This window comes from Zeus faber (genome assembly GCF_960531495.2).
Source record: "Zeus faber genome assembly, chromosome: 18".
Taxonomy (NCBI): Eukaryota; Metazoa; Chordata; class Actinopteri; order Zeiformes; family Zeidae; genus Zeus; species Zeus faber.
The window spans coordinates 14,099,900-14,124,473 of NC_137210.1; the positions used below are offsets into that span (position 1 = coordinate 14,099,900).

Sequence of the window (24,574 nt, forward strand, 5' to 3'; positions counted from 1 at the left end):
GTGTGTGTGTGTGTGTGTGTGTGTGTGTGTGTGTGTGTGTGTGTGTGTGTGTTTGTGTGTGTGTGTGTGTGTGTGTGTGTGTGTGTGTGTGTGTGTGTGTGTGTGTGGCCCTGTGGTGTGTGTGGCCCTGTGGTGTGTGTACGTGAATGAGGGATGGGTTTGATTTACTCTGATGGACCCTATCTTGAACTCTGCCTCACCCTCTGTGTATGGAAATACCAGCCCTTCAGACACCACATGTCAACCCCCACCACCGGCCCATAAAATACAAAGCAACTCTGTAAACCTGTGACCTCTCCTATGAGGATATGAAAACTGTCAATGGTCCCCGCTTTCAACGGGACCCAAGGGGGCTCTCTCGAATCAGAGGGGTGAAACAGCCGCACTGATAAGAGTTTAAATGGAGGTCTATGGGAGAGGACCAGCACTAACCTGGCTCTAAGGGACCAAAAGGCCATCAGTGACCACAGACATGGAGTGTCACAGGGGGCGGTAAATGCTTGAATGCTTGGCTTAAACAACTCTCTCCCTTTCCAAAGCTCCCACCGGATTCGGCAATCCATCAAACAACGCTTTATATTTTAGACTGAGTGCACACTGGTTTTGTGTACTCATAGAGATTTACCCAAAGCGGTCATGCCTACAGTACGAAATGATGGATTTCCTTCACCTGCGAGCACAACAGCCTACTGAAGCGAGCTGGAGACGGCCTTGGTGCCACAAATTATGATCCATGTCCCAGCGGAGTGTGTTTGCGGTTTGATAACCGAATTCTGTGCCGGGACGTTTTATGCACTTCCTCCCAATAATGGTAAAGGACAATGAAGCCGGGCCAGGGATTTACAAGAGAGCAAGGCTCAAGTGGTATCATTTGACCTTACACATCGACAGAAAATAAACCTGGACACAAAACACATACTGTATCATGAAAGACAAATAAAAGCAACTATAAAATAGATTTCCTCATAAATCACTCTGTTGATCAGGCTACACTTAATGTAATTGGCTTCAGGCAGTCACTATGAGTTAGTGTAATGATAGTGTGTGTGTGTGAGTGTGTGTGTGTGACTGTGTGACCATGTGTGTATGTTTGTGCATGTGTGCGGTTGTGTGGGGTTTTTTTTTGTTTTGTGTATGTGTGGGCTGTGCGGCTCGTTGTATATGTTCTTATTTGTAATGATGGAGAAGCCTCTAGATCAGGGGTTGATATATAGGACCGTTGGTTTGATTGATCAAGGGGCTTTTTTGGAGCAAACGAGAAATAGAGACGGACGAAATTGAAACTCGAGCGAAAACTCTATTCAGATGAATAGAGACTGCAGAGAGTTTATGAACAAGCAAATAAAAAAAAAACGCCAAAAAAAAACAAAACCTCGAAAGCAGAGAAAAGGTGAAAGAAGGATGTGGACGGAAGACAAGATGGCGCTTGAGAGGAGCGAGGAGGCGAGGGAAAGAATGAAGAGAAAGGCCAATTGAGAAAGCGGCATTGTGGCCCACCCCCACTTGGCAGCTTTTTCCTCTATGGCCAAGGCTGCGTTCACTCGCTGCCCCCTGTCTGTGTGGAAGCCAGAGGAGGAGAGGTATGAATGGCACTTGGGCTGGCTTGAATGGACTCTTTGTGAGGAGTAGCCTCCTCTTTCTATGTTAAAGTAAACACAGCCTTGATATGTACACAAGAGAGCATGCACACGCGTGTGTCGGAGACAAAGACGCGCACAAAGGCCCGTGCGCACATGCGAGCGACATACGTAGACACGCTAATTCCCCACACAATGAATGCCTGTATTAGATCGGGCTGCAGTTAATTTGTATGGTACAGTACGGTTTGAGCCGTTAATAGGCCCAGATGGATACTATGGTAACGCCGTGCTGAATAAGTTCTACTGTAAAAGCAGAAAACCTCTTCGCTGCCACTGATTGATACGGCCACGTATGGTAATGGCCTTCTATCTCATAGATACGGCATCTCTACCTCTCCCTGTCTATTTCATTTTTATGTCTCAAAATCTCTCCCACTATCGCTCTACAGTACCTGAGTTGTCCTGAGCGATGAATAACATGTGCTTTACCGTGGGGATGCGCAACAAAAGCCATGCAAATGGATCCGGGGATCTCAGACAGGCTGATATTACCATCACAATCAGCGCAGCTCATGTCTGACTAACTCCCAGAGCACAGCCCACACCAACAACCACCCACACACACACACACACACACACACGCACCAACAACCCCACACAGACACCCACTCACACTGTTTTACAGTATGTCCAGGCGTCCACTCTGGGTGAGCCCATTAAGATGCAAAGTGATCAGTCAGTCACTGATCACTCACAACCCATGCAGAGATCATCCGGCACATATGCAAGTGTGTGCAAGGATGTCACATGGTGCCAGACGTGCATTTATATATATACACACACACACACACACACACACACACACACACACACACACACACACACACACACACACACACACACACACACACACACACACACACACACACACACACACACACACACACACACACACACACACACACATATAGAATCCTCAGCAGGAATCATTCAATTACAGCTCGTACAATGAGAGTGCTGGCTCTACAAGGTACATCCATCAGGAACACAAAGGAGGTTGCTGTAGCTTACGGAGCAGCTCCACTACAATCTATATTGGATTCACTTCATCACCCAACAAAGTCCCAGTCCTGTACTGTAGATTCAATCCCTCACTCCTGCCGCCAGGCTTCATAACACACTCTGAATGTAAATCTTACGGCATCGTCCACGGTGACCTTTTCATTTGAGTTGAATTGATTCGACATTCAAACAGATTCAAAAGATTTATTCCTAACCTACATATTGCACTATACAGCATGTCGGGAAATGCTTTTTAGGCAAACTCCAGAGACTGTGCTGGGCAGAATAGTGCAAATATAAAAATGAAAATAGGACTAAAAATAAAAAAAGGTATAAAATTGGAATCTACAGTATATAGAGCATTTAAAGTATACCAACAATCAACAGACACTATATACGTATACAGTATATACTGTATATATTTATGTATATTGTGCAATGTTTGCTATGCAATGTTTGAGAACTGAGATTAACACATATCAAGGAATACTGTACAGATTAAACTACACGGTAAAACAATGAAATATAAAATGCGTACAAAGTATTACAGCAATGAGGTGACCACAGTATTTATGAGGTGAGCCCTAGGCTGTAACAGAGTTCAGTGTCCTTGTGGCCTGGGGAAAGAAGCTCTTCCTGAGTCTCTCTGTTCTGGTCTTGTGGCTTCGGAGGCATCTGCCTGACCACAGCCACTGTAAACACACCACGGTTGGGATGGTGGGGATCCTTAATAATCCTCTTAGCCCTGGCCCTGCACCGCCTGGTGTATAAGTCCTGCAGGGGGGGAGAGTGATGGAGAGCCGAACGTCCCACTCTGTGCAGGGCTTTGCCGTTCTTAGAGGAACGGGCGGTGATGCGCCGGGACAGGATGCCCTCGATGGCACCGGAGTAAATGGTTTTCCGGATCTCTGGAGAGACTCTGAACTTCCTCAGTTGTCTGAGGTGATAAAGGCACTGCCTCGCCTTTTTCCAGTGTCTGTATGAAATGTCCACGTCAGGTCCTCAGTGATGTGTACACCGAGGCACCTGAAGCCGCTCACCCTTCTCAACCGCAGTTCCGTTGTTGGTGATAGGGGATGTAGATCCTCTGCTGCGTCCTCCTGAAGTCCACGACCAGCTCCTTGGATTTTGCTGATGTCCAGGCAGAGGCTGTTGTTCTGGCACCACAGTGTCGGGTCCTCCACCTCTCCCAGGTACTGCAGGCCTTCTCATCGTTGTCGAAGATCAGGCCAACCACTATTGTGTCGTCAGCAAACTTTATGATGGTGTTGGAGCTGCTCTTGGCCACACAGGCATGTGTGTACAGAGAACAGCAGGGCGTTCAGGACACAACCTTTGGTGCGTAGAGGGCGAGGAGGGTTGAGTGGCAGCCCAACCCTCACCACTTGGGGTCTGCCAGCCAGGAAGTCAAGGACCCAGTTGCACAGAGAGGTGAAAAGTCCAAGTTCCCTGAGCTCAGTGACCGGTCTGGGGGGCACTATGGTATTGAAACCAGAACTATAATCAATGGACAACATTCCCAACATAGCCTCCACATATGTAGCTGACCTCTCTCGTCACCGGAGCATTCCCACACAAGAAGCTGTTTATATTGCGGTATCAGGAAGATGACGGATGTCGGTTTAGCACATCATGAAAACCACCCCAACAATGGACTGTTCCAGCTGCTGCGCTCAGGCAAGCGCCTCTGCAGCCAGACAGCGAGGACAGAGAGACTGAGACAGAGTTTCTTCCCGCAAGCCATAAGAACTGTCAAGGCTGAACTCACCAGGCGTCCGAACAAAAAGCACTGAGACACCCACACTGCCTTTATGTACTGTATGTGGCATACTGTACTGCATACTGTATCACTGTTTTGGGTTACTGCGTACTGTGCTGTATTGCTGTTCTGCTCGGTGTTACTGTATTGCTGTGTCGTACTGTTGTATACCGTACTGTATATCTCCATTCACACTTTATTCACATGCACTTTACAGCACATATCTGTATATACAAATAGCCTATCCTAAATAGGTAACTCTATTCCCTTTATTTCTGTTTTGTACTCTGTATTACATTTTTGAGTCTTATTAAATTTTTTTATATTATTCTATTCACTAACCGCATTACGTTTTAGGAATCAGTTAGTTTCAGTTAGTCAGCCACGTAGGAATTAGGTTCGCTATTATGTTCAGTTTAGAGACTGTTGTGCATAATCTCCGGGTGTGTTGCAGAGACATTACACTGACTATACAGTATGTATGAAAGTATGTATGTGATGAATAAACCTCTTGGATCTTGAATCTTGAAGCTCTGATGGTGCTGTGTCGGTATCGGCTTGTGGAGGGAAGTCAAGCGAAGTGAAGTCAAGGGGAAGGCAGAATGGATCGACACCTGATCGTCGGATGTTCCAGGTGATGCGAGCGGGAGCACGAAACGGCGGTTATATTTTTGGGGGGGGTCGCACCAGCTGTTGTTGACCAGGAAGCGGTGCTCCCATTTGCTGTGCTTAGACGTGCATGTGTGCGTCACACAGGCACGTCACATGTGTAACATGTGATGAGTGATAACATGTTATGAGTGCACGTGTCACATGCGCACTCAAAAACGGTTCATGTGCGTGTGTTTTCAGTGTGTGTGTGTGTGCGCGCGCGTGCAAAGGTGTGTACATTCTCACGTAGTGTGTGTGTGTGTGTGTGTGTGTGTGTCTGTCTCCTGAACTGGTGAGACCTCTAAAAACACGGTGATGTTTACAGCGGGGGAGTGGAAACTTTTGGGAGGTCATGTGACCAGTTGTGTCCTCTCTCATTATCTGGCTGGAATGTTCACGCTAATCCCTTTATCCTCAGAGAGAGAGAGAGAGAGAGAGAGAGAGAGAGAGAGAGAGAGAGAGAGAGGGATGTAGGAAAAGGGAGAAAGATAGAGAGAAAAAAAGGGAGAAAGAGCAAAACCCTCTGCTAGCTTTAGGAACTCGCTCTCGAATCGGCGCAGGGGGAGGAGAGAGACGGAGTGAGAGAGAGAGAGAGAGAGAGAGAGAGAGAGAGTAGGAGGAAAGAAAGAGGGAAAGAAAAGGAGGAGAGGGGTGTGACAGGAACACATCATTCTCCCCTTTCCCCCCCTCCAAAAATGGGAAAAACATGTTTGTGTTGGGAGCTGGGCAGAGGGCGAGCGCAGAGGAGATGAAAGGGATGAAGAGGAATCCATCTTTCCTGGCGATCTGGTGACGGAGCAAGAGTGAGGAGAAAATAAGCGATGGGGGGAGGTAATGATGTACAATCCACTTTGGGACATGGAGACAAGTGTTGGGCTTGTTACTCCAAAAATGTAGTTTAATACTCATTACTTGTGGCTCTTTTCAAAAGTAATATTATTACTTTACTTATTACTCCCTGCCAATAGTGATTCGTTACACTATTCGTTATATTACTTTTCCGTTGACACCCCACGAAATTGGTAATTCTCCTCAAAATTCAGACTTTGCATGTGCGCTTCTGTGTGACTGTCGGGGGAATCGCCGGTGAGCGCAGCTAAGGCTTCAAATACAGACGCTGCCTGTGTCATCTACATGTACTAAAATGCGATCTGCTCGGTCGTCAACACTCATGTATGTCCTCTCAGCGCAGAAGCAGACGGACAAATGTTGTAATAATCCATGATCCATCCAATGAGTCATTTCCCGAAGCTCCACTTTCACCTCCATCCACCTTTGCTTACAATTCCACTCGCTCCCACGTCTAGATAACGTGAAGTACCGTGACGTAAAACATTGCCGTAAAGCAGTCCTGCCGCTGATTTGCGGCATAGCTTAGGGGCGGGACCGTAGTGGAAGCTGTCCTATCAGGTGAGCGTGATCAGATCTCACAATGTGTTTGTCATGACGTACAGCAGATATACCCGATGCGACCAAATGATAAATTAAAATCTGATCACTCCGATCACAGATATAAAATCACAATGCTGTACGACGATTATAAAAATGAATCAACAAATATAATGTTGTGACAAGTTATTTTTTGGTCGGGTAACTAATATAACTGAAATTTTAATCAGTAATTCGTAACACTAGTCGTTACTGGAAAAAGGAATAATATTACTGTAGTGTCAAACATTGATGGAGGCCCTCCACACAACTGACTTCAATGGTGTGTGTGTGTGTGTGTGTGTGTCGGTGTGTGTGTCGGTGTGTGTGTGTGCGTGTGTGTGTCGGTGTGTCGGTGTGTCAGGCTGACACGAAATTTAGTTGCGCAATTTATCAAAGAGAAAATGCCGCTTTCACATTCCAAAATCCTGTTCCAGCCCACTTGGTGCCTATAACATGAGGAGTCACAGTGACCGCTCAGCGCTCGACCGTGTGTGTATGTGTTAGAGGACGTGTCTGGACTTATTTCTAGACTCTATATTACATTATATATATATTAACCACGCCGCAGGCTGTCAAAGTCCAGAAGGGTCCAATGTGTCTCCGAGTTCGAGGTGACCGAGGCAGATTGCCGTGACCTGCTGGGAACTGTCTGTACCTGACCAACTGGGAGAGAAACTGTGAAGGAGAAGCCGGGTTCATCAATCATCTTTAAAGCCTCTCCTTAAAAGAGAGCAGGCCGCGGAATCAGGGCCGAACCGTAATTAAATATTGTATTTCACTCACTGTCTTCCAGTGGTAAACTATTGTGCTCTCGGTTATAAAAAAATAAATAAAAGAAACAATAAGATATGTTAAACGTATGATGATATAGAGTCTCGAGTCTATTTGAGCACGTTTTTGTTTGAAAAAGACCTACGGTATGACATTGTAGTCATTAGTGCCATTACAATATGGAAGCAAGGTAATGACCTCGTTGAATTCTTGATAACAAATTATATTATTATATAATATTGAATATATATAAATATATATATACAGTATATATACAGTATATATATATATACTTGTGGTGTGGGGATGGTCTGGTTGCGCAGCCACACTTGACCTGGATCTAGGTGATTGGGATCAGGGTGGCTGCATACCTGTTGCTCATTGGTTGGTCTAACCAGCAACAGGTTAAAACCCCATCCATACATACACTCAGGATAGGAACCTGTGTCATGACACGTTCTATCTGCTCCTGGGCTAATTCCAACTGGCCAACTCTCTACAATAAACTGGTGTTTACAACCCCCGTCGTCTGTGTCTCTGTGCAGGAGGTCCCTGAACACGCCACTTGGATGGCGTGTGGTAGGAGATGCTGGATGAGTTCTGACTGGGTTTGCTTGCACTCCGCGGACACCAACCTGCTGAGGAAGTCCGGGAAGGGCAGGCGGACCGGGTAGCCGTAGCGTATCATGCGGACCATCTCCAGCACGCCGATGTATTGCAGCTGGGTGGACACGTGGAAGCTGTCGAAGCAGTCGGGCTCGCCTCGCGTGTTTGGCCGCACGCATTCCACAAAATGGGGGGTGCAGGTCTGCAGCTTGCTGATCACCTCCGACAGGGTGTTCTGCGCGGAAGAAAGTGCGGATAAGGGGTCAGTGGGTGAATGATGCCTTACAATTATTTAGTCTATAAACACTTTGTGCAATGATCGGTGTTCATGATTTTTGGGTTTTGGGCCATGACCTGGGAATGTTTTGGTTTGTCTAGCTGCTATGAATGCTGAGCATGACTCAACCAACCTTTAAGTTGGAAACAGTCTTTCAGGAAAAGGCTAATAATAACCGTAATCATAATAATAGGCCATAGGCCCCTTGAAAATCGACAAGTTGAATCATCAGTCGGAAACCTGTCGGTCAACTGAGATTCTTCAAGTCGAGCAGCCGTTTTTGGGTTTTTTGTCAGTCAGTGTGCATTACATAACAGGATGAAACTGATAGAAGCTTACAAAATGCACAGGGATAACCAATGAGAAATTATAAATAATTGGAATCATAAATATATTTGTATATGTATGAATCGAACACTGTTCTCCGTGTGCCCTGTGCCCTGTTCCTCCAAATAAAACAACTAAAAACAGTGCGGGGACTGGGCTCGGAGGAACGGGGCTCGGTGGTGAAATAAGCAGCAGCCCGGAATTTGGGATACGCTGTTTTGGGAATAAACACCTGGAGTAAAAGGTGTCTTCAGGGAGACCGTGAACTCATGAGTCTTGGCATCCCGTGGTGCCACCGTGCCCCCATGGGTGCGTGTGTGAGAGCCAGGCAGAGGGAGCTGGACCCGCCCCCCCTTGCGCATATCTCCATTCCGGCGATGGAGCGAACGAGGGAAAACGCTTCTTAGATTAATATTTTAATGTTAATGCAAGTCAGAAACATGTCATATAGCCGAAATAAATTGATTTTCTTAATTTCTCCAATAACGCTGACAGTACCAGTAACGTCGGAGAATCTCAATACTACAGTCTTTAATTATTTTGTCCCAGGGCTCGTGAGTCGGGTATAACCCTAATAAGCGATTTACGCACATCTAATAGTTGCACTTTCTTTCTATTTAACACAGGCTTGGCATGTTGAATATGTTTTTTGCACTAAATCATACTTTGGCATTACAAAAATATAATTTAATTACGGACGCAACATGCATGTGGATTGGTTTAAGGCGTCATCTTAAGAGCCTTGGACTGTTCTGTTTCATACCAGCGCAGCGTTAAGTTTCAGATTTGGCCTTCCAAGAGAAAAACATTTCGAGCACCCAAGCACTAATCTGAAGAACCGTCTGTCACAACACACTGTGGCACCGCGGCGTGGCGGCCAAAGTGAGATCACGTCTTATGGGCGTGCGAGCGTGTGTGTGACACTGTGGTCTGACCGGTGGCGGTGTGTGCATCCTGTGGAGGGAATGAGAAAATAAATAAACACAAATATACCTCTGTTCTCACTAAGGGTGTGTGTGTGTGTGTGTGTGTGTGTGAGTGTGAGAGAGCTTTTATGCAAGCACTAAATTCTCTGATGCTTTCGTCTGTACACACAGACACACACACACACACACACACACACACACACACACACACACACACACACACACACACACACACACACACACACACACACACACACACACACACACACACACACACACACACACACACACGTCACAAACATCTCTCCATTTTCTAACCACTCCCCATCCTGACGTCATTCTATGGTCTGCATGTTCCTGAGTACAATGCTCAGCACCTCGCCTCTTAACATCAGCCACTTGCGCACGCATACATACGCACACGCACACACGCACACGCACACAGAAACAGACGCAGAAGCAGGCACACAGTGGCTGTTGTTCATTGTCCATTCATTCATTCCTTCATTCATGTGGAGGGCTTTATGCTTGGCTTGCTGCGGCATCGCTCTCTAGACCCACACTCTCTCACTCTCGCTCTCTCTCGCTCTCTCTCTCTCTCGTCGCCTGCCATTCCCCAAGGGGCTGCTCGAACCACAAGCCCACAGCTCCGTCGCTGGAGCACACAGGGCCTCATTCAGAGCGCTGCTGCCGCTGCTGTGAGCCACACTTGAGCCTCCTCGCGTCAGCAGCGCGCAGCAAACGGCTCTGCGGTCAGGCTGCTGGCGCGTGTTCCTCACTGCCTTTGCACTTTCGCTGCGAGAGGAAATAATCTATAAATGAGTGTTATTGTTGAGTTGTGTAGTTATGAATTCACCACGGTTTATTTTCCAGAGGCCTCCGGGTGGGGCACGGTCATTGTCATCACTAGGTCGAGGGAAGGGAGCGTGTCTTGTTACGGGGAGGAATTGCTTGAGTCACGAATCTATCACGTCTGACTATAAAGGCAGGAATCTCTGTCCGTCTATCTGTATGTCCTTCCATTATCACTTCTTCTGATTATCTCGACAACCGTTCACTCGACCTACTTGACACTTGGACAGAGTATTGCTGGGGACCCAAAGAAGTGAAGGAGGAGAAATTTAGGAGGAGGGGGAAGGAGGAGAAATTTGGACAGGCGACACGTGAAATATTAATAAACTTCCAATAAACAGCGAACAGCGAGCCGGCAGGGGGGCGGGGCTTCAGGGCTCTGCGACTGTGTGATAAAGACTGTCTTTCCCCTGGCACATGACTTTAACCGCCAGTTTCAGCTTCCGTTGTGGAACGCAGGACTGAATCATTGACATTTTGTGAAACTGTGCCGAAAGTCTTCGATTTTGACCGGGCATCCATTGTTTACTGAAAACGTTATATCCAGTGAGTCATAAGGACAACGGGAAACAAATCACTGATTTTCCTGAATGCCACATATTGGGTTTTGGGGTCATTTCTGCAAAGTCAGTGCCAGTCTCGGTCTGGAGTGCTTGAACCGCTGCAGTGTATCACAACAGCATTCCTCTCTTACTAGCCAACTATCAACTAAGAATCATGAATAGAACCGCCGTAGAGAAAGGTCTTTGAATCTTTCTGTTTTCACGCGAGAGACCTGAACCATCGCAGCTGGGTTTTTCCAGCTCAGTCACCTATCTTGGTGATCTTCTGTGTAAATAAGAGACCTTTTTGTAGCTCTTGTTTGAAAATTTGACTTGCGGCTCTCTTTACCTGGACAACCTGAAATTCAACTACAATTCAATTACGAGCTGACGCAGGACAGCGCGTTCTCCAGAATTTTGTTCTGAACATAGTCATTTTTTCTTTTTTCTTTTGGGGTTATGACAAAGTGGTGTTTTTAAGAGTGGATGAAAAGTGCAATTTGTTTGGAGGTTGTTTTTTTGTGATGTGTATGATGTGTGACGTTGGCCCTGGTCACGAAACAAATTTCCACGGACAATAAAGTACAATCTCATCTTAATGGCCGAGCGAGGGGTGCTTTTAAATTGTGTGTGTACGTGTCTTACCCTTAGCTGCACTGCCATTGTGATGGGGCCACACCTCTCCAGCCGCCGAAGAAAGGAGCTGGCCCCTTTTTTCTTCAGGATCTGATAAGAGGACAGAGCAGGAAGCAGCAGAGGCGTTGGGCAGGTCGCAAACAGCCATTTAAAAAAAATGCTAATAACCCCACGATTCGATTACAGTCCCCCATAACTACCTTAATGAGGAGTCTAACAAGGACGTGTGCTTTGGACTGAAGATTAAAAAGTGGTAATCAAAAGGGCTTTTTGCAGGAGGATGCTTGTGATGTGAGGCAAGGAGCCCCGCCGTGGCGCTCTGCATACGCCGCCTCGGCCCCAGCGGACGGATCAACGTCCCCCTCTCCTCCGCCGGCTCCTTAACTGCCTTACTGTAACACTCTGCAATGTTGCCTCACGTTAGGTCATGAGGCAGCTGGAACAGACGGGCGGTGGCTAGAGTCGGGGGGGCAGGCGGGCGGGCGGGCGGCAGAGCGGGTCTTATGTAAGCCTGCACTAGAGATGGCTAATGAGCCACAGAGAGGGGAGGGGCGGAACCCTCCCAGGAGCTTACGCAAGGAGCGAGACACCATGCGCGTAGGTGCGCTGGTACATTACGTACACCCCTTGCCCATCGATAGTGTATTACATTTGCAAAAAAACAAAGATACAACAGGTAGGGAGCAGGAGACCGAAAGCGAGGGGAAGAGAGACAACAGTCCAACGCTGCCCTGGTCATGGGCGGGGGTTAGGAAATCTCCTCTGAGGAACACTGTGTTTCCATCGCAGGTCGTGTGACTTGTGTTTCCTCGCAATTATATATCACGGGAAGTCTGTGACAGACTGTGTGCGGGAGTGTGTGTGTCCGTGCACATGCAAACGCACGCACAGGCATGGATTTTCTATCTGTTGGACTGGACTGCACAAACAAATCCAATTCCCAGAGGTTTAAATATAGCGATGCAATGGGAAGTCGCCCAAATTAGACTGGGTTTTTTTATTTTTTATTTTTTTAAATATACTCCCCTGTTTTTTTCCATCGATCGACATGGCGGGCAGCCGTCCAGTTGGAACAGCTCGTGACTGAGCGTGTCACAGAATCCACCGCTGTTTGCTCCCCAAACCCAGTTGTTCCAATATGAGTTTCTTAATCTGCCCCCCCCTGCATTGAAGCTCAACGCGATGCGAGCGTAAACCGATTCTCCGTCACCGAATCAATCGCTGGATGATGACGGTAAGTTTCGCTGAGCAAACGTCGCCTTCAGCGGCAATTCATGCTCATCTGCGCCTCGGAAACACACCAAACGCATCCAGCAGCTATGGCAAACCTTATAATGTGGGCGGGGTGGGTGGGCGTGATTTTATTTTTTTTTCCCGTGGACTGTTTGGGACTCCTTGCTTTACCTTGGCGAGTTCGCGGTACCCCCGGGGTTGGTGGGGGAGTGTGCTGGCAGGGCCTGGTGGGGCGGGATGGGCCTTGTGGAGGAGCAGGGCCGCTTTAGGGCCCCTCAGGCCCAGGCGGCCCCGAGCTGCCGGCACCAGAGAACCGGTCTGCGTCAGCTTGGACTGGAAGAGCTGCTGCAGCAGCACGCTTTCGCTGGCTGCCAGGGACAACACACACACACACACACACACACACGCACGCAAACGCACACGCACACGCACACACACACACACGCACGCAAAGAATTAGGTACAACGAGATTGAGGAGAGACAGCATTGGTGGAAAGCAGGGGAGGATGAAGAGGGGTTGGACCAAGCAGATAGAAAGGGGAGAAGAACAGTGGAGGAGAAGGTAAAGGAGAAGAGAGAGCTGGATGGGGGAGGCATAAAAGGAGAAGGGGGGGAAAAAGGAGAAGCATGAAACAATCAGTCGTTTGGCAGCGGCAGGCCGAGCCAGCCGCTCGACAACATGTAGAGCGACCCGCAACAACAATGAGCTCATTCAGAGGGCCAAACAACAAGTGTGTGAGTGTGGGTGGCTGAGTCGATGCGAAATCCCTGCGTTCTGATGGGCTGAGAGAGGGAGGGAGGAAGCGCGCGAGAGAGAGAGAGAGAGAGAGGGGGAGAGAGGGCAGGACTGAGAAAAGAATAACAAACACGGAACCAGCACTCATTTTAGGGTTAGGTCTAAGTGGCGTGCAGCTCCAGGCGTAATTGTCTTTTCATTCAAAGTAATCAGCCTCGCCACCTGAATGGAGAACTACAAAGAGGCCCCCATCTCCGCAGCAACACCTCCGGCTAGACCGCTGACCTCTGACCCAGAAAGGAAGGAGGGCGTGATCGACAAGGAGAGGCAGATGTGCGAGGTGATTCTTAAATTCTATTTCATGTGCCCACTGTACGTGCGCACATGCGTCGGGGGGTAATACGAGGATGGGCCGGCGTGAGTGTTGGCCGGAGTGAGCGTGGCGCGGCGGCAGCCAGCCAGAGGGACAGCAGCCAAGTGTGAGTGAAGGGTTCGTCTTTAGAAGATTAGCCTCATCATGTAAATTATGGCAATTAGGATGCTGGACGCAGGGCGAGACCTGGCGCCCCCACAACGGTTGCCTGTGTCCCTCTAGCCACAACAGCTCGCATCTGGCACCTTTCCGCAGACAATAAACACACTGACCCCGCTTTCACACACACACACACACACACACACACACACACACACACACACACACACACACACACACACACACACACACACACACACACACACACACACACACACACACACACGCTCAGCGTTAACCCTGGCGCACGCATGTTCACGCAGCGCTAAAACAATCGGGGTCTTGTTGTGATTGTGAGCTTAAACAAGAATGCGTCTGTTTATGCAAGTCCGTATGTGTGGCATACCAGTGTGTGTGTGTGTGTGTGTGTGTGTGTGTGTGTGTGTGCTTGTGTGTGTGCGTGTGTCGTACTTACACTTCATAGCGAACAACAGATTCTGAGGGAGGGAGTCCTTGTTTCTGGTCAGAGATCCCGTGAGGTCATATGAAATCTGGTTGAAAACACAGACAAACAGGGTCAAAACGATACGTGCTGCAAAAATATGTATCCACTGTATTATGCATGTAAGCCATTGTATGGACTTTTCCGCTTTTTATTCTGTTGGTATGCAAATTAGCGACCCCAAATTCTCCATTGAATTTGGGGTCAGAAATTGAATTTGATGGTACAGACTAAAAGGATTCCATGGACCTCAGTCTCATGCACTGCCGCCATGTTTTCGTGCTTACCCAACACAAACAACTCAAGTGTGAGGATCTGAACGGTTGCGTCCACATCTGTCCGTTCTGATGCTGCACACCGCACACATCACATACGAGCTTTTGCAATAGTCGAATGGCCCAGTATAAATGAGGCCTGGTGCTTTCAAACGACGAAACAAAAGGTACAAACAGACCTGTGCGGCGTAGTGGCTGACGATAAAAGCCGGGCCTTGGTCTTTGGGCGGAGGGTTGCCGTTGCCATCCTTGGTGGTGAGCGACAGGGCCTGTGTCTGGCTGGAGTCCAGCTGTGCCGACAGCCTCTTATACAGGGTCTGCTCCGCCGGCCGCAAGCCCTGGCTCTCCTCGTCCACCAGGCAGAGCAGGCCCTGAGGTTTCTGGGACGAGACCAGCACAATAGTATGTCGCGCCAAAAGCAGTAAACGACACCTTGCGCCGTCACTGACGGAGTCGGTCTGGTCTGCTGCGGCGGCTCCGTTCTACGTCTTAAGTGAAATCAGCGATTACTGCGGGGTCTCGGGTCTGCTGCTCCGGCCTTAAGTGAGGCTTCGTTGTGTTGACAAAAATAGACCACGTTTTCCAACGATCACAGCAAAGACAGGGCGGGTTCATCTGTCCACAATTTGGTCAACCAAAGGGTTAAAATGACAGAACATTAGCTACCCATTTTGGGAAGTAAAGGCTTCCTTAAAGTCATTACTCAATGTTCCGAGAGTGCCGATAATTGCATTTTCAGAGATGGAACGAGCTTGTGGCTTGAACCCTTCAGACGCCAACTGACTTCGGCCTAAGTCAACAATGACAAATATCCAATTTTGGATACATTTGGAAACAACAAATTCATTCAAATTGACTTCCAGCAGTTTGACATGGACACATTTCCGAGGAAATCCTCTTTGTGACACGAGGGGAACCGGAGATAAGGGAGTGTATTTCCAAGCTGTGTACCAGCTCCTGTAGATGCATTACATAAGGGTCAGGTCTGGACTGGACCGGTCTGAACAGGCGCTACCTGGAGGAAGAAGTCCAGAACAGCCGTCTGGCTGCTGGGGGAGCACAGCGTCTCCATGGCGACTCCCTCTTGCAGACACTCGGCCTGCTCCTGCTGGAAAAGCACCTCGGAGACATACTGCCGCAGCCGCTCGTTGGTCATGTTCACGCACAGCTGGAACACACACACACACACACACAGACACACACACACACACACACACACACACACACACACACACACACACACACACACACACACACACACACACACACACACACACACACACACACACACACACACACGTTACAAGTCAACCTATAAAAGCACAGTTGAATGCAAATTGCAAAGTACCCACCTCAGAAACACACGGCCAAATGTTTGTTTTTATACCAGAAGCAAGCATGCATGCGTTTACACTCATGCACGCGCACACACAACCTACAGCCCACAAAACAGCTGGGACACGGAGTAAATGGGGCATGACTGAACATACTCCTCATGAAATAGACTTTTTCATATTATAAGAAATCTTGACAGGGACGCTCTGGGCATGATGTACACTAGGGCTGCGGATATTCCTCTATAATCCCAATTGAATTTGTATGCTTTCTTATAGAGATCAGAGCGATCTTTTCTCCAGACAAAGCAAATAAAAACTCTAGATGTATTTAATTTACTCCGTTTCCTGTTGCTGCTCCGCTGTGGCGCAAATCGCAGATCGCACCTGAAAAAAAAAATCGCACCGGTGTTGTCAGCTTTCATCTTTTCCGCTTTCATCGGCACATCTGTGGTACAACTGGTTCGTTCTGGTCAAAGGCGTACTCTCCCTTGTACACACAGTGAAACGCCGGTGCGCTCACTTTGCGCACCGTTACCGGGAATATTTCCCTCTAATGTTTGCTCACTATGCAACAAACTGGATGAAATTAAATTGAACTTTATTGTTCATCACATGTGAATAGATTTGCTAACATTAGCCTTAACATTTACAATACATTAATTATATATAAAAAAAAAAAATACACAATCAAATGGCAATTTTAGCATTTGAATAGTGGTAATATTTTAATATTTGAATTTTGTTCCTGCAGCCCTAATGTGCACCTAAATAAAGTTCACCCTCTGAACCTTATAATTGGGATAGGATCCCACTGAGCTCCATGACCTCGTCCTAACCCAGGAGCCAACCAATCACTGCACAGCGAGGAATCCATTATCCAATGAAAACCCTTTGGTTGGCCGTTTGCTTTGCTGTAGAGGGACCCGTCACATTGATGTAATAAGTAGGCATGTGGATGTGAAATGACCAAATGGAACAGAGAGCCAACACAGCAGCAGCGGAAGAACTCACGCAACAACCGGAGATGTGCTGATTTATCAGGCAAACAGGCTGGTATCCCGAAAGAAAATAATGATATCTGCCTGGCAACACAATAGTTGCTGCCCCTAATACTCTGCTGCTAATATATTAACATAGCAATGAAGAAATGGTTTTATGTCACAGCATGCCAGCGTGGATAATAATGCATCACATTTTGCCAAGTAGCATTCTGGCAGAAGCTTTAAATCCTTCGATTTTGGTGCTAAAAGGGGTGAAAGGGGGGGTAAGAGGACAGTGACGGACAGTGTTGCCAACTTGGCGACTTTATTTCTAAAAAGCGACAAATTTAGCGACTTATTCAGACAGTCAGGGAAAAGGCGAGAAATATATTAAAATATGTGATGTTGTAATTCATTCCCACGCATGCTGCTCAGAGTAATCCCAGTCCACGGCTCTTCTGCTGACTGTGCCGGGGTCTTTCACTCTCCTTTTGCACCATCGTTGATCACCATTTCTTTAAATAATTGTAAATAGATACTGCTTCATAAATTGTTTAGCATAAATAAATAGATAAACAAATAGATATAAATAGTTGACTCTCTTTAATACATACACAGTATAGAAAAATATTTTCTCTAATTCTTCTCTGATGTGTAAATAGTGGGTTTGATCTTCTCCCTCCCTTTGTGGATTTTTCTTTTTAGCTTTTCAAGTTTAAATATACCATAAATATGAATGTTTTCCACCATATCGCATATGGTGGCAAATATCGCAATATTCAAAATGATCGAATATCGGCCAAAGCCTAGTTTTGAGACCTCTCAAGCCCCTTTCCCACTTGCACTGAAAGCTGTAACTCTACCAACATCGTTCTGTATTGGTGTCACATGATGACAGGGATCCGGTCTTGATGTTCCGTAAAAGTCCAAGTAGTATAAGTTTACGGCAAATTGCCGGAACAGCTGTGAATGGAAGTATGTGGGAATGGAAGCGATAAGATTGCCATTAAGTAGGGGTGGAGCCAAATAAAAATAAAGCGCAAATAGTGTTTTTTTTTTTAAATATTTTAAAAATGATTTTAAAATGAGTCCAATCCGAACCGCTGAACTCGGCTGTGTAGACTAGACACTGTAACACATTCCTGTCTCTATGGAGACAGGTCTTTATGTTCTTAAATTTTATTATTTTTCTTCTAAAAAATGCCACTCAGACACTAGACGTGGATTTTAGAGTTAGGAGTGTGGTGCGGGGACGTCAGTCACAAGCGCTTCGCTTGCCCACCGGCTGTACTGCAGCAAGGAGCTGGAGACGGAGCGAGCGGACAGGGAGTGGGAGAACGGGCGGAGAAAGTTCTTTCTCCTGAGGCAGAGAGTACAGGGCTGGTGGAAAATGATCCCGCTGGAGGAATGAAATTCGAACGCGAATTCAAATATTTTTAAAAAAGAACACTATTCGAATGCTGAAATTGCCATTCGATTGTGTATTTATTTTTATTTTTGAATAAATAAATAATTGATTATAAATGTTTTGTCTAACGTTAGCGAATCAATTCACATGTGATGAACAATTAAGTTCAATATATGTCCATCCAGTTTGTTGCACAGTGATGGTGCACATCAGAGAGAAATATTCCCGCTAACGGTGTGCGAAGTCCTCGTCGGCGGAGACGCATGAGTGCACCGGCCCATCTCCCTCTCCTTCAGCGTTACGCTGTGTGTACAACAGAGAGTGCACCTTTAACCAGATTGTGCAGTAATTCCACAGATGCGGCGATGAAAGCAGGAAATAAACCAGACCGTCACGGAATGTCCTCTCGAGCAGAGGTTCCCAACCCTACGGCTCGTGGACCCTGGCATTTGCCACCGGGCCGCGAGAACACGGGCGGGATTTTTTTCAGGAGCGATCAGCTTCGCAGCAGCATAAAGCGGAGTAAATGAAATACATTTGAGAATTTTAATTTGCTTTCTCTGGAGAAAAGATGGGAGCTGCAGAACCGTGCGTAAACCCCCTCAGGACAAACTAATATTAAAAATAAATAAAGCATACAAATTTGAATGGGATTATAGAGGAATATCTGCGCCCTATCACACTGGTTTAATAACATTGGCTTAGGGTAATCGCGTTCGGGGACGAGGGCTCCGTCAGCAGAGTCTATAGGGGAGAGGGGGACCGAAGCGCTGCTTTAAAAACAAAACTGGTTCTGTTGCCTCATCTCATCATTTATCCCTAACAGTCATGTTTGTCGGAACAGACTCCAAACAGAACTTTTCTGTAAAGGAGGTAAATGTGGGAATGACTGCCTATCACTGGCGTTTTCATTTTAAAGGAGGCCTGATGTGACAAATAATCTCTTGAACTTAAACTTGAACTTCAACCTCCGTCCTCGCTGTCGCTTTTAGCTCAAAGTCTCAAGCTCATTGGTTCCACTCTGTGCGAACACGAGTCCACCTGGGTTCACCTGATCGTGCAGAGGGCACAGACACCTCCCGGATCTAGGCTGAGCCATACATTGACGAGCGGATTCAGAGCCGCGTGGCTCCGTGGCTGCCGCCGCCGCCGCCGCCCTGCCTTCTGTGTTCCGCTATCGCTGTCTGCCTATCCTTTGTCTTGGGGTGGGCCTCGTCCATTAAGGGCTCAGCCCCGGCAGGTGCTTGATTGAGTTAGCTCATTAGTAAAGCGCTGAGCAGGTACAACACACCGCCAACAAACACAGCTTTAATTAACAAGACCAGGCCGCTCTAATGACCCAGATCATGGTGCTCATGTGAAGTCTGCTTGTTGTTTGTTTGTGTATAAGTGCATGTGCGTGTTTTTGCGCGCACAAGTGTGAATGAGTTCATGGGTTGTGTGTGTGTGTGTGTGTGTGTGTGTGTGTGTGTGTGTGTGTGTGTGTGTGTTTACGTACTTGTGAGTGTTTGATTGTACAGACGAGCTGAGTGTTGGGAGCTTGTTTGTCGCCTCTAATGTAAGTGATCATCGTGTCTGTTTATACAGACCCTCCCCCCCCCCACCCCCCATCTCACGTTTAATGAGTGTAATTTAGTGATTAGAGCAGGTTGTCATTAACCGACGGCTCTCAGCCACCGGCAGCAGGAGAGAAGACAGGGTGGGTGGGTGGGTAGGTGGTGTTGTTGGAGGAAGGATAAAAAACGGAGACAGGGAGGAAAGTAGGGGGATTAAGGGAGGATTTTTAATCACTTCAGCTGTAACGCTTGCCACTCAGGGTAATTCCTCTGCTTGTTTTCTCTAAGTGAGCCACCCCCGCCCTGCCAGCCCCCTCCACAGCGTCGCCCTCTCGGCGGCCTTGGGAACAGAGGTCACTCCAAACCCCGCCCCCCCCCATCTCCCACTCAGATAAGAGATCATCCTAAAGAAGTGTAAAGCCATGTAGGCACGAAACGGGGAAGTCACGTGCTGCGGAAGGCAAAACAACACACATAAACCCCCCCCCCCATACGCAAACGAACACAAACACACACACACACACACACACCCACACAGGAAAATAAGTAGTGGGATGAGACCTGGGGAGCGTCCCTGGGAGGAGGACACAGGTGAGCTGAGAACAGTGGCAGTAAGCACTTATCTCCTTCAACACCTTCAAAGCTCTGACTTATACCGACACACACCCACAACACACACTGAGACACACCGAGACACACACACACACACACACACACACACACACACAAACACAAACACATAGGGTGCGAGCCGCCTATTACTCTGGTTGCTGGCACAGAGGCAGTCATTGTGTCAGCAGCGGGTTCAGCTGAGGACAGCCGGACATCAGGCCACAGCGCTTTGCACGCCTCGCCTCATTCATTACAATTACACACAAGAATGTCAGGGCCAAAATACACAGCCTCCTAAACAGTGCTTAATTTGTACATCAGGAGGTGGCGGAACACAGAGGGGTTGCCGATCCGGTGGGTCGGGGGAGAAAGAAAAGGTACACACGGAACGTATGCACGGAATGCATGGGGTTAGGCGGCCATGCGTGACGCGGCATGGGCTGGTCAATTAGGAAACGGAAGTCAAAAATAATAGGGCTGCTCCCCAAATCATCAGCCCCGAAACCCGTCAGTCGACTGAGAATGTTCAAGTCGAGCAGTCGTTTCCTTTTTTTTTCCAGTCAGTGTGCGTTAGAATAACACGAACGCGAACTCTTCGTGCGCCCACCCATCGCCGTGACCCGTTCCTCCCAATAAAACAACGAAAAACCGTGTGGGGGACGGGGCACGACTCGCAGACTCAACACACTGTTCTGGCATGCCGGTCGCTGGCACCCCATCGCTGGCGCGCGCATCGTCTGTGCCGTCAGAGAGGGAGACGGGTGCGAATCCAATTTGCCTGACAAAATTCGGAGTCGGGTGCAGCCCTAAAAGATAATCGAAAAAACACACTATTTCTGTTGGTTTTGTTTGGAGAACCGGGGAACGGCGGAGCTCGCAACTCGAGCCGCGGCGCCGCAGCCTGTGCGCGGGTGCCGGATCCAATCAAATAGGTGCCGGTCTCAATCTGGGAGGTCTCGGAACATGTTCCGGCAGGATCCGGCACAAATTCAGCCCCTGCTCCTAAACTGTCTCGCTAACTTTTTACGAAATGCCTCAAATATCCGTACGTTTATGAACAAACACTTTGAGCGCCTGGTCAGCCTTGCAATTCAATGAAGCTCGTGTCTAAATGCCACAAATAGATTCTTTGACAAAAAAAAAAATTCTAGAAGTGAATTCCAGGCATCAAGACCTTGAGCGGTGCAATGTGGATAAAAAGCAGTGGCGTCACTGTGTCGTGATGACGATCCTGCTGTGTATTATGAAAGGGTCTCACCTGCTCGAAAGCATTCCTGGTTAAATCTTCAAATCCAAACATGTCCAAGATCCCAATTTCCAGAGCAGGATCACTGCAAGAGACCAGCAGAGAGAAGGAGGGGGGGTTAGAACAACACACACACATACACACACACACACACACACACACACACACACACACACACACACACACGTGTTTTTTTACATGTAAAATGTGAGGAGACACAATTTGTGCAATTTCAATTCTGCAACTACAGCATTTATTGCCGCATGATTTGAAATGCTGCGGTAAATGGAAGAGGGGTCAAAAAAAAAAAAAAGAATTCGATTTTTTTTAAAATAAATCAATAATTATGGATGCATCTGACAAGAATATTAAACAAGAAATTAAGAAGATGAAAACAAAAAATAATTGGAAGGACCACAATGTGAGAAATGAAATGAAAGCTCAAACACGTGACACGTAAACAAGGCTTCTCCAAGTGTTTAGTGTGAACGTCTGGCGTACGCGGATAGACACATGAAAGCGTTGATAGCGTTGAGTCAGCACACTGTAGTTCAATTTCTGCGGCATGTCAGCATTTTAAAGTCACACACAAAAAGGTTGGATTGGTGAAGTAGTAACGTCGCATAACACCCCTGTTCATACGTGTTAAAGGATAACTAGTATAAATAAAGGAAACAACATGAGATTCTCCGCATTGACCCCAGTCATAGTCAGTGGAGGCTGAATTTGACCCTTTTCACGCACGCACGCACGCACACAGCAAACAAAGCAACCCATGACCACACACACTCACAAACCAGCAACAAACACACCTAGGTAGACGTTATTGGAATTCAAAGAGGCAACCTCAGATTATAGGAAGGTTATTTTTTATTATCTCACATTTCTATCAGTCAGTCTGTTGGATTGCAAGATCCTGACCAAACATTTTTTAATGTGTGTATGTGTGTGTGTTGGTTGAGGTATTTATCGCATTCTGTGGTTGATGCATATACAGGGCAACAACATAACCACATTCCAGAGACAGAGGCTCCACTTATCTGACTGTGATAAGACTCAACAACAGCAAAATAAGTGTCCACCGGCCTTCACCCGGGTTGAAGGCTTGAACCTGTGTGTGTGTGCGTGTGTGTGTGTGTGCGTGTGTGCGTGTGTGTGTGTCAGTGTGTGTGTGTGTGTGTGTGTGTGTGTGTGTGTGTGTGTAAGTGTGTGCGGGTGTGCGCAGTGTCATCTCAAATCGAACAACTCGCATTTTTAAACTTTAGTCTTCCGTGCGTCTCATGCAATGTGAACTATTCCAAACCTTCACTCTGAACTACTACTAACGTCCAACAGTCTCTAACATGGCTCCTGGCTGGCACTGAATGTGCCACGGCTCATCTGCAGTGACAGATAAACCGCACTGTCTGCTTGTGATAGTAGCTATCAACACTGCGGGCATCCAAAGAAATTCTCGCATCTTCATCGACAACATTTCAGTGGCTACTGGCGCTGTGGCGGAACCACAAGCATGCATGCTCGAACGGAGACGCAAAGATTAGACGAGGTGACATGTACTGTAGATGCCACATTCTCCCTGGAGGGAAATTGCAACTCTAACAGCAGCAAAAAAAAAAAAAAAAAAAAAGAAGACGATAAAAAAAAAACATCGAGTACATATGAATAATCTCATGAAAACATCTGTACGGACATAAACACAGATAAAGGCACATTAAAAACACATGTAAACACATATCAACACAACCTCAGCCACACACACACGTTCAAACAGCCGTACCTGAGGCTGTCGTCCTGCCCCTGCAGGTAGACGTTGCTGCAGTTGACCAGGTGACTGAAGAGACGTCCGTACAGCGCCTTGGCCAGTTGGTCCCTGTGCTGCTCTGACATCTCCACCGTGTGTCGCCGAGTGATCACATCACCTAATTCAATTAATGTATTTTTTTTGGGGGGGGGGGGGGGTGCAAGTCCCAATTCAATTTGGATTTCATTCAATTTCATATCCAGCTTCAATTGTATAAAAGGTCCAGATCTTCATTTCATGATGACGCAATACCAGTGAACAGCCATCAAGATTCCCTGACTGCCACTATGTGTTAGTGGGAGAGAGAGAGAGAGAGAGAGAGAGAGAGAGAATAGGAGGTAGTAGGGGTAATGTAAACAATACGGAGTGGCCGGCAGGAGTTCACCTTTGAAGAACTGAACGTCAGAGGTGAGAGCGGAGCCCAGGTCATCAGAAGACACCTGTAAAAGTCCAGCCACTGTGGAGGAGAGAGAGACAGAGACAGAGGGAGATAAGACAGATATATATAACAGATATTGAAGATAAGAAATCATGATCCAAGGCCTCCTCAGGTTAGACGACCTTATAAATGCTTATTAAACTGTAGATATTATTTGCAATGAACATACATCCGAATACCAAGTAACTGTCAGATCTAAGAAGGAAAACAACATAACTCGTTGTTAGTGGCATTGACTATATACATTATCACTCCCTTTCAATTTTTCCCCACATCTCTGCTGTTTTCAACGTTATTATCACTTTTTTTTTTCTTTTGGCCTCATCTGCCAAAAAACGTAATTGAGAAGTTGAGAATGTGTTCACCCGGCGGACACATTCCACCATTTTTTCACATCCAAATTTAAAGACAATCAAATCCTTTCTTTTGTTGCTCTCGGAAGGAATCAATCAGGCTGTAAGATAAATTTCAGGTTCGCAGGCACCCGGATGATTGCGCGAGGGGGCTGAGGCGATGAAACGCAGACCACTACAGCTGATAACATCCCTCATTCCCT

General features: G+C 47.2%; 1 protein-coding gene across 1 annotated transcript in view; it reads right to left on the reverse strand.

Annotated features, from left to right (window-relative positions):
- myo16 (myosin XVI) overlaps positions 1 to 24,574 on the reverse strand; it is a 148,189-nt gene that overhangs the window by 28,837 nt on the left and 94,778 nt on the right. The window contains exons 20-28 of the mRNA XM_080019405.1: positions 23,965 to 24,036; positions 23,556 to 23,697; positions 21,791 to 21,863; positions 15,655 to 15,807; positions 14,819 to 15,019; positions 14,338 to 14,413; positions 12,825 to 13,021; positions 11,430 to 11,510; positions 7,890 to 8,095 (exon numbers count right to left, since the gene is read on the reverse strand). Coding sequence (XP_079875531.1) covers positions 7,890 to 8,095; positions 11,430 to 11,510; positions 12,825 to 13,021; positions 14,338 to 14,413; positions 14,819 to 15,019; positions 15,655 to 15,807; positions 21,791 to 21,863; positions 23,556 to 23,697; positions 23,965 to 24,036 — 1,201 coding nt within the window. The remainder of the gene's footprint in view (positions 1 to 7,889; positions 8,096 to 11,429; positions 11,511 to 12,824; positions 13,022 to 14,337; positions 14,414 to 14,818; positions 15,020 to 15,654; positions 15,808 to 21,790; positions 21,864 to 23,555; positions 23,698 to 23,964; positions 24,037 to 24,574) is intronic.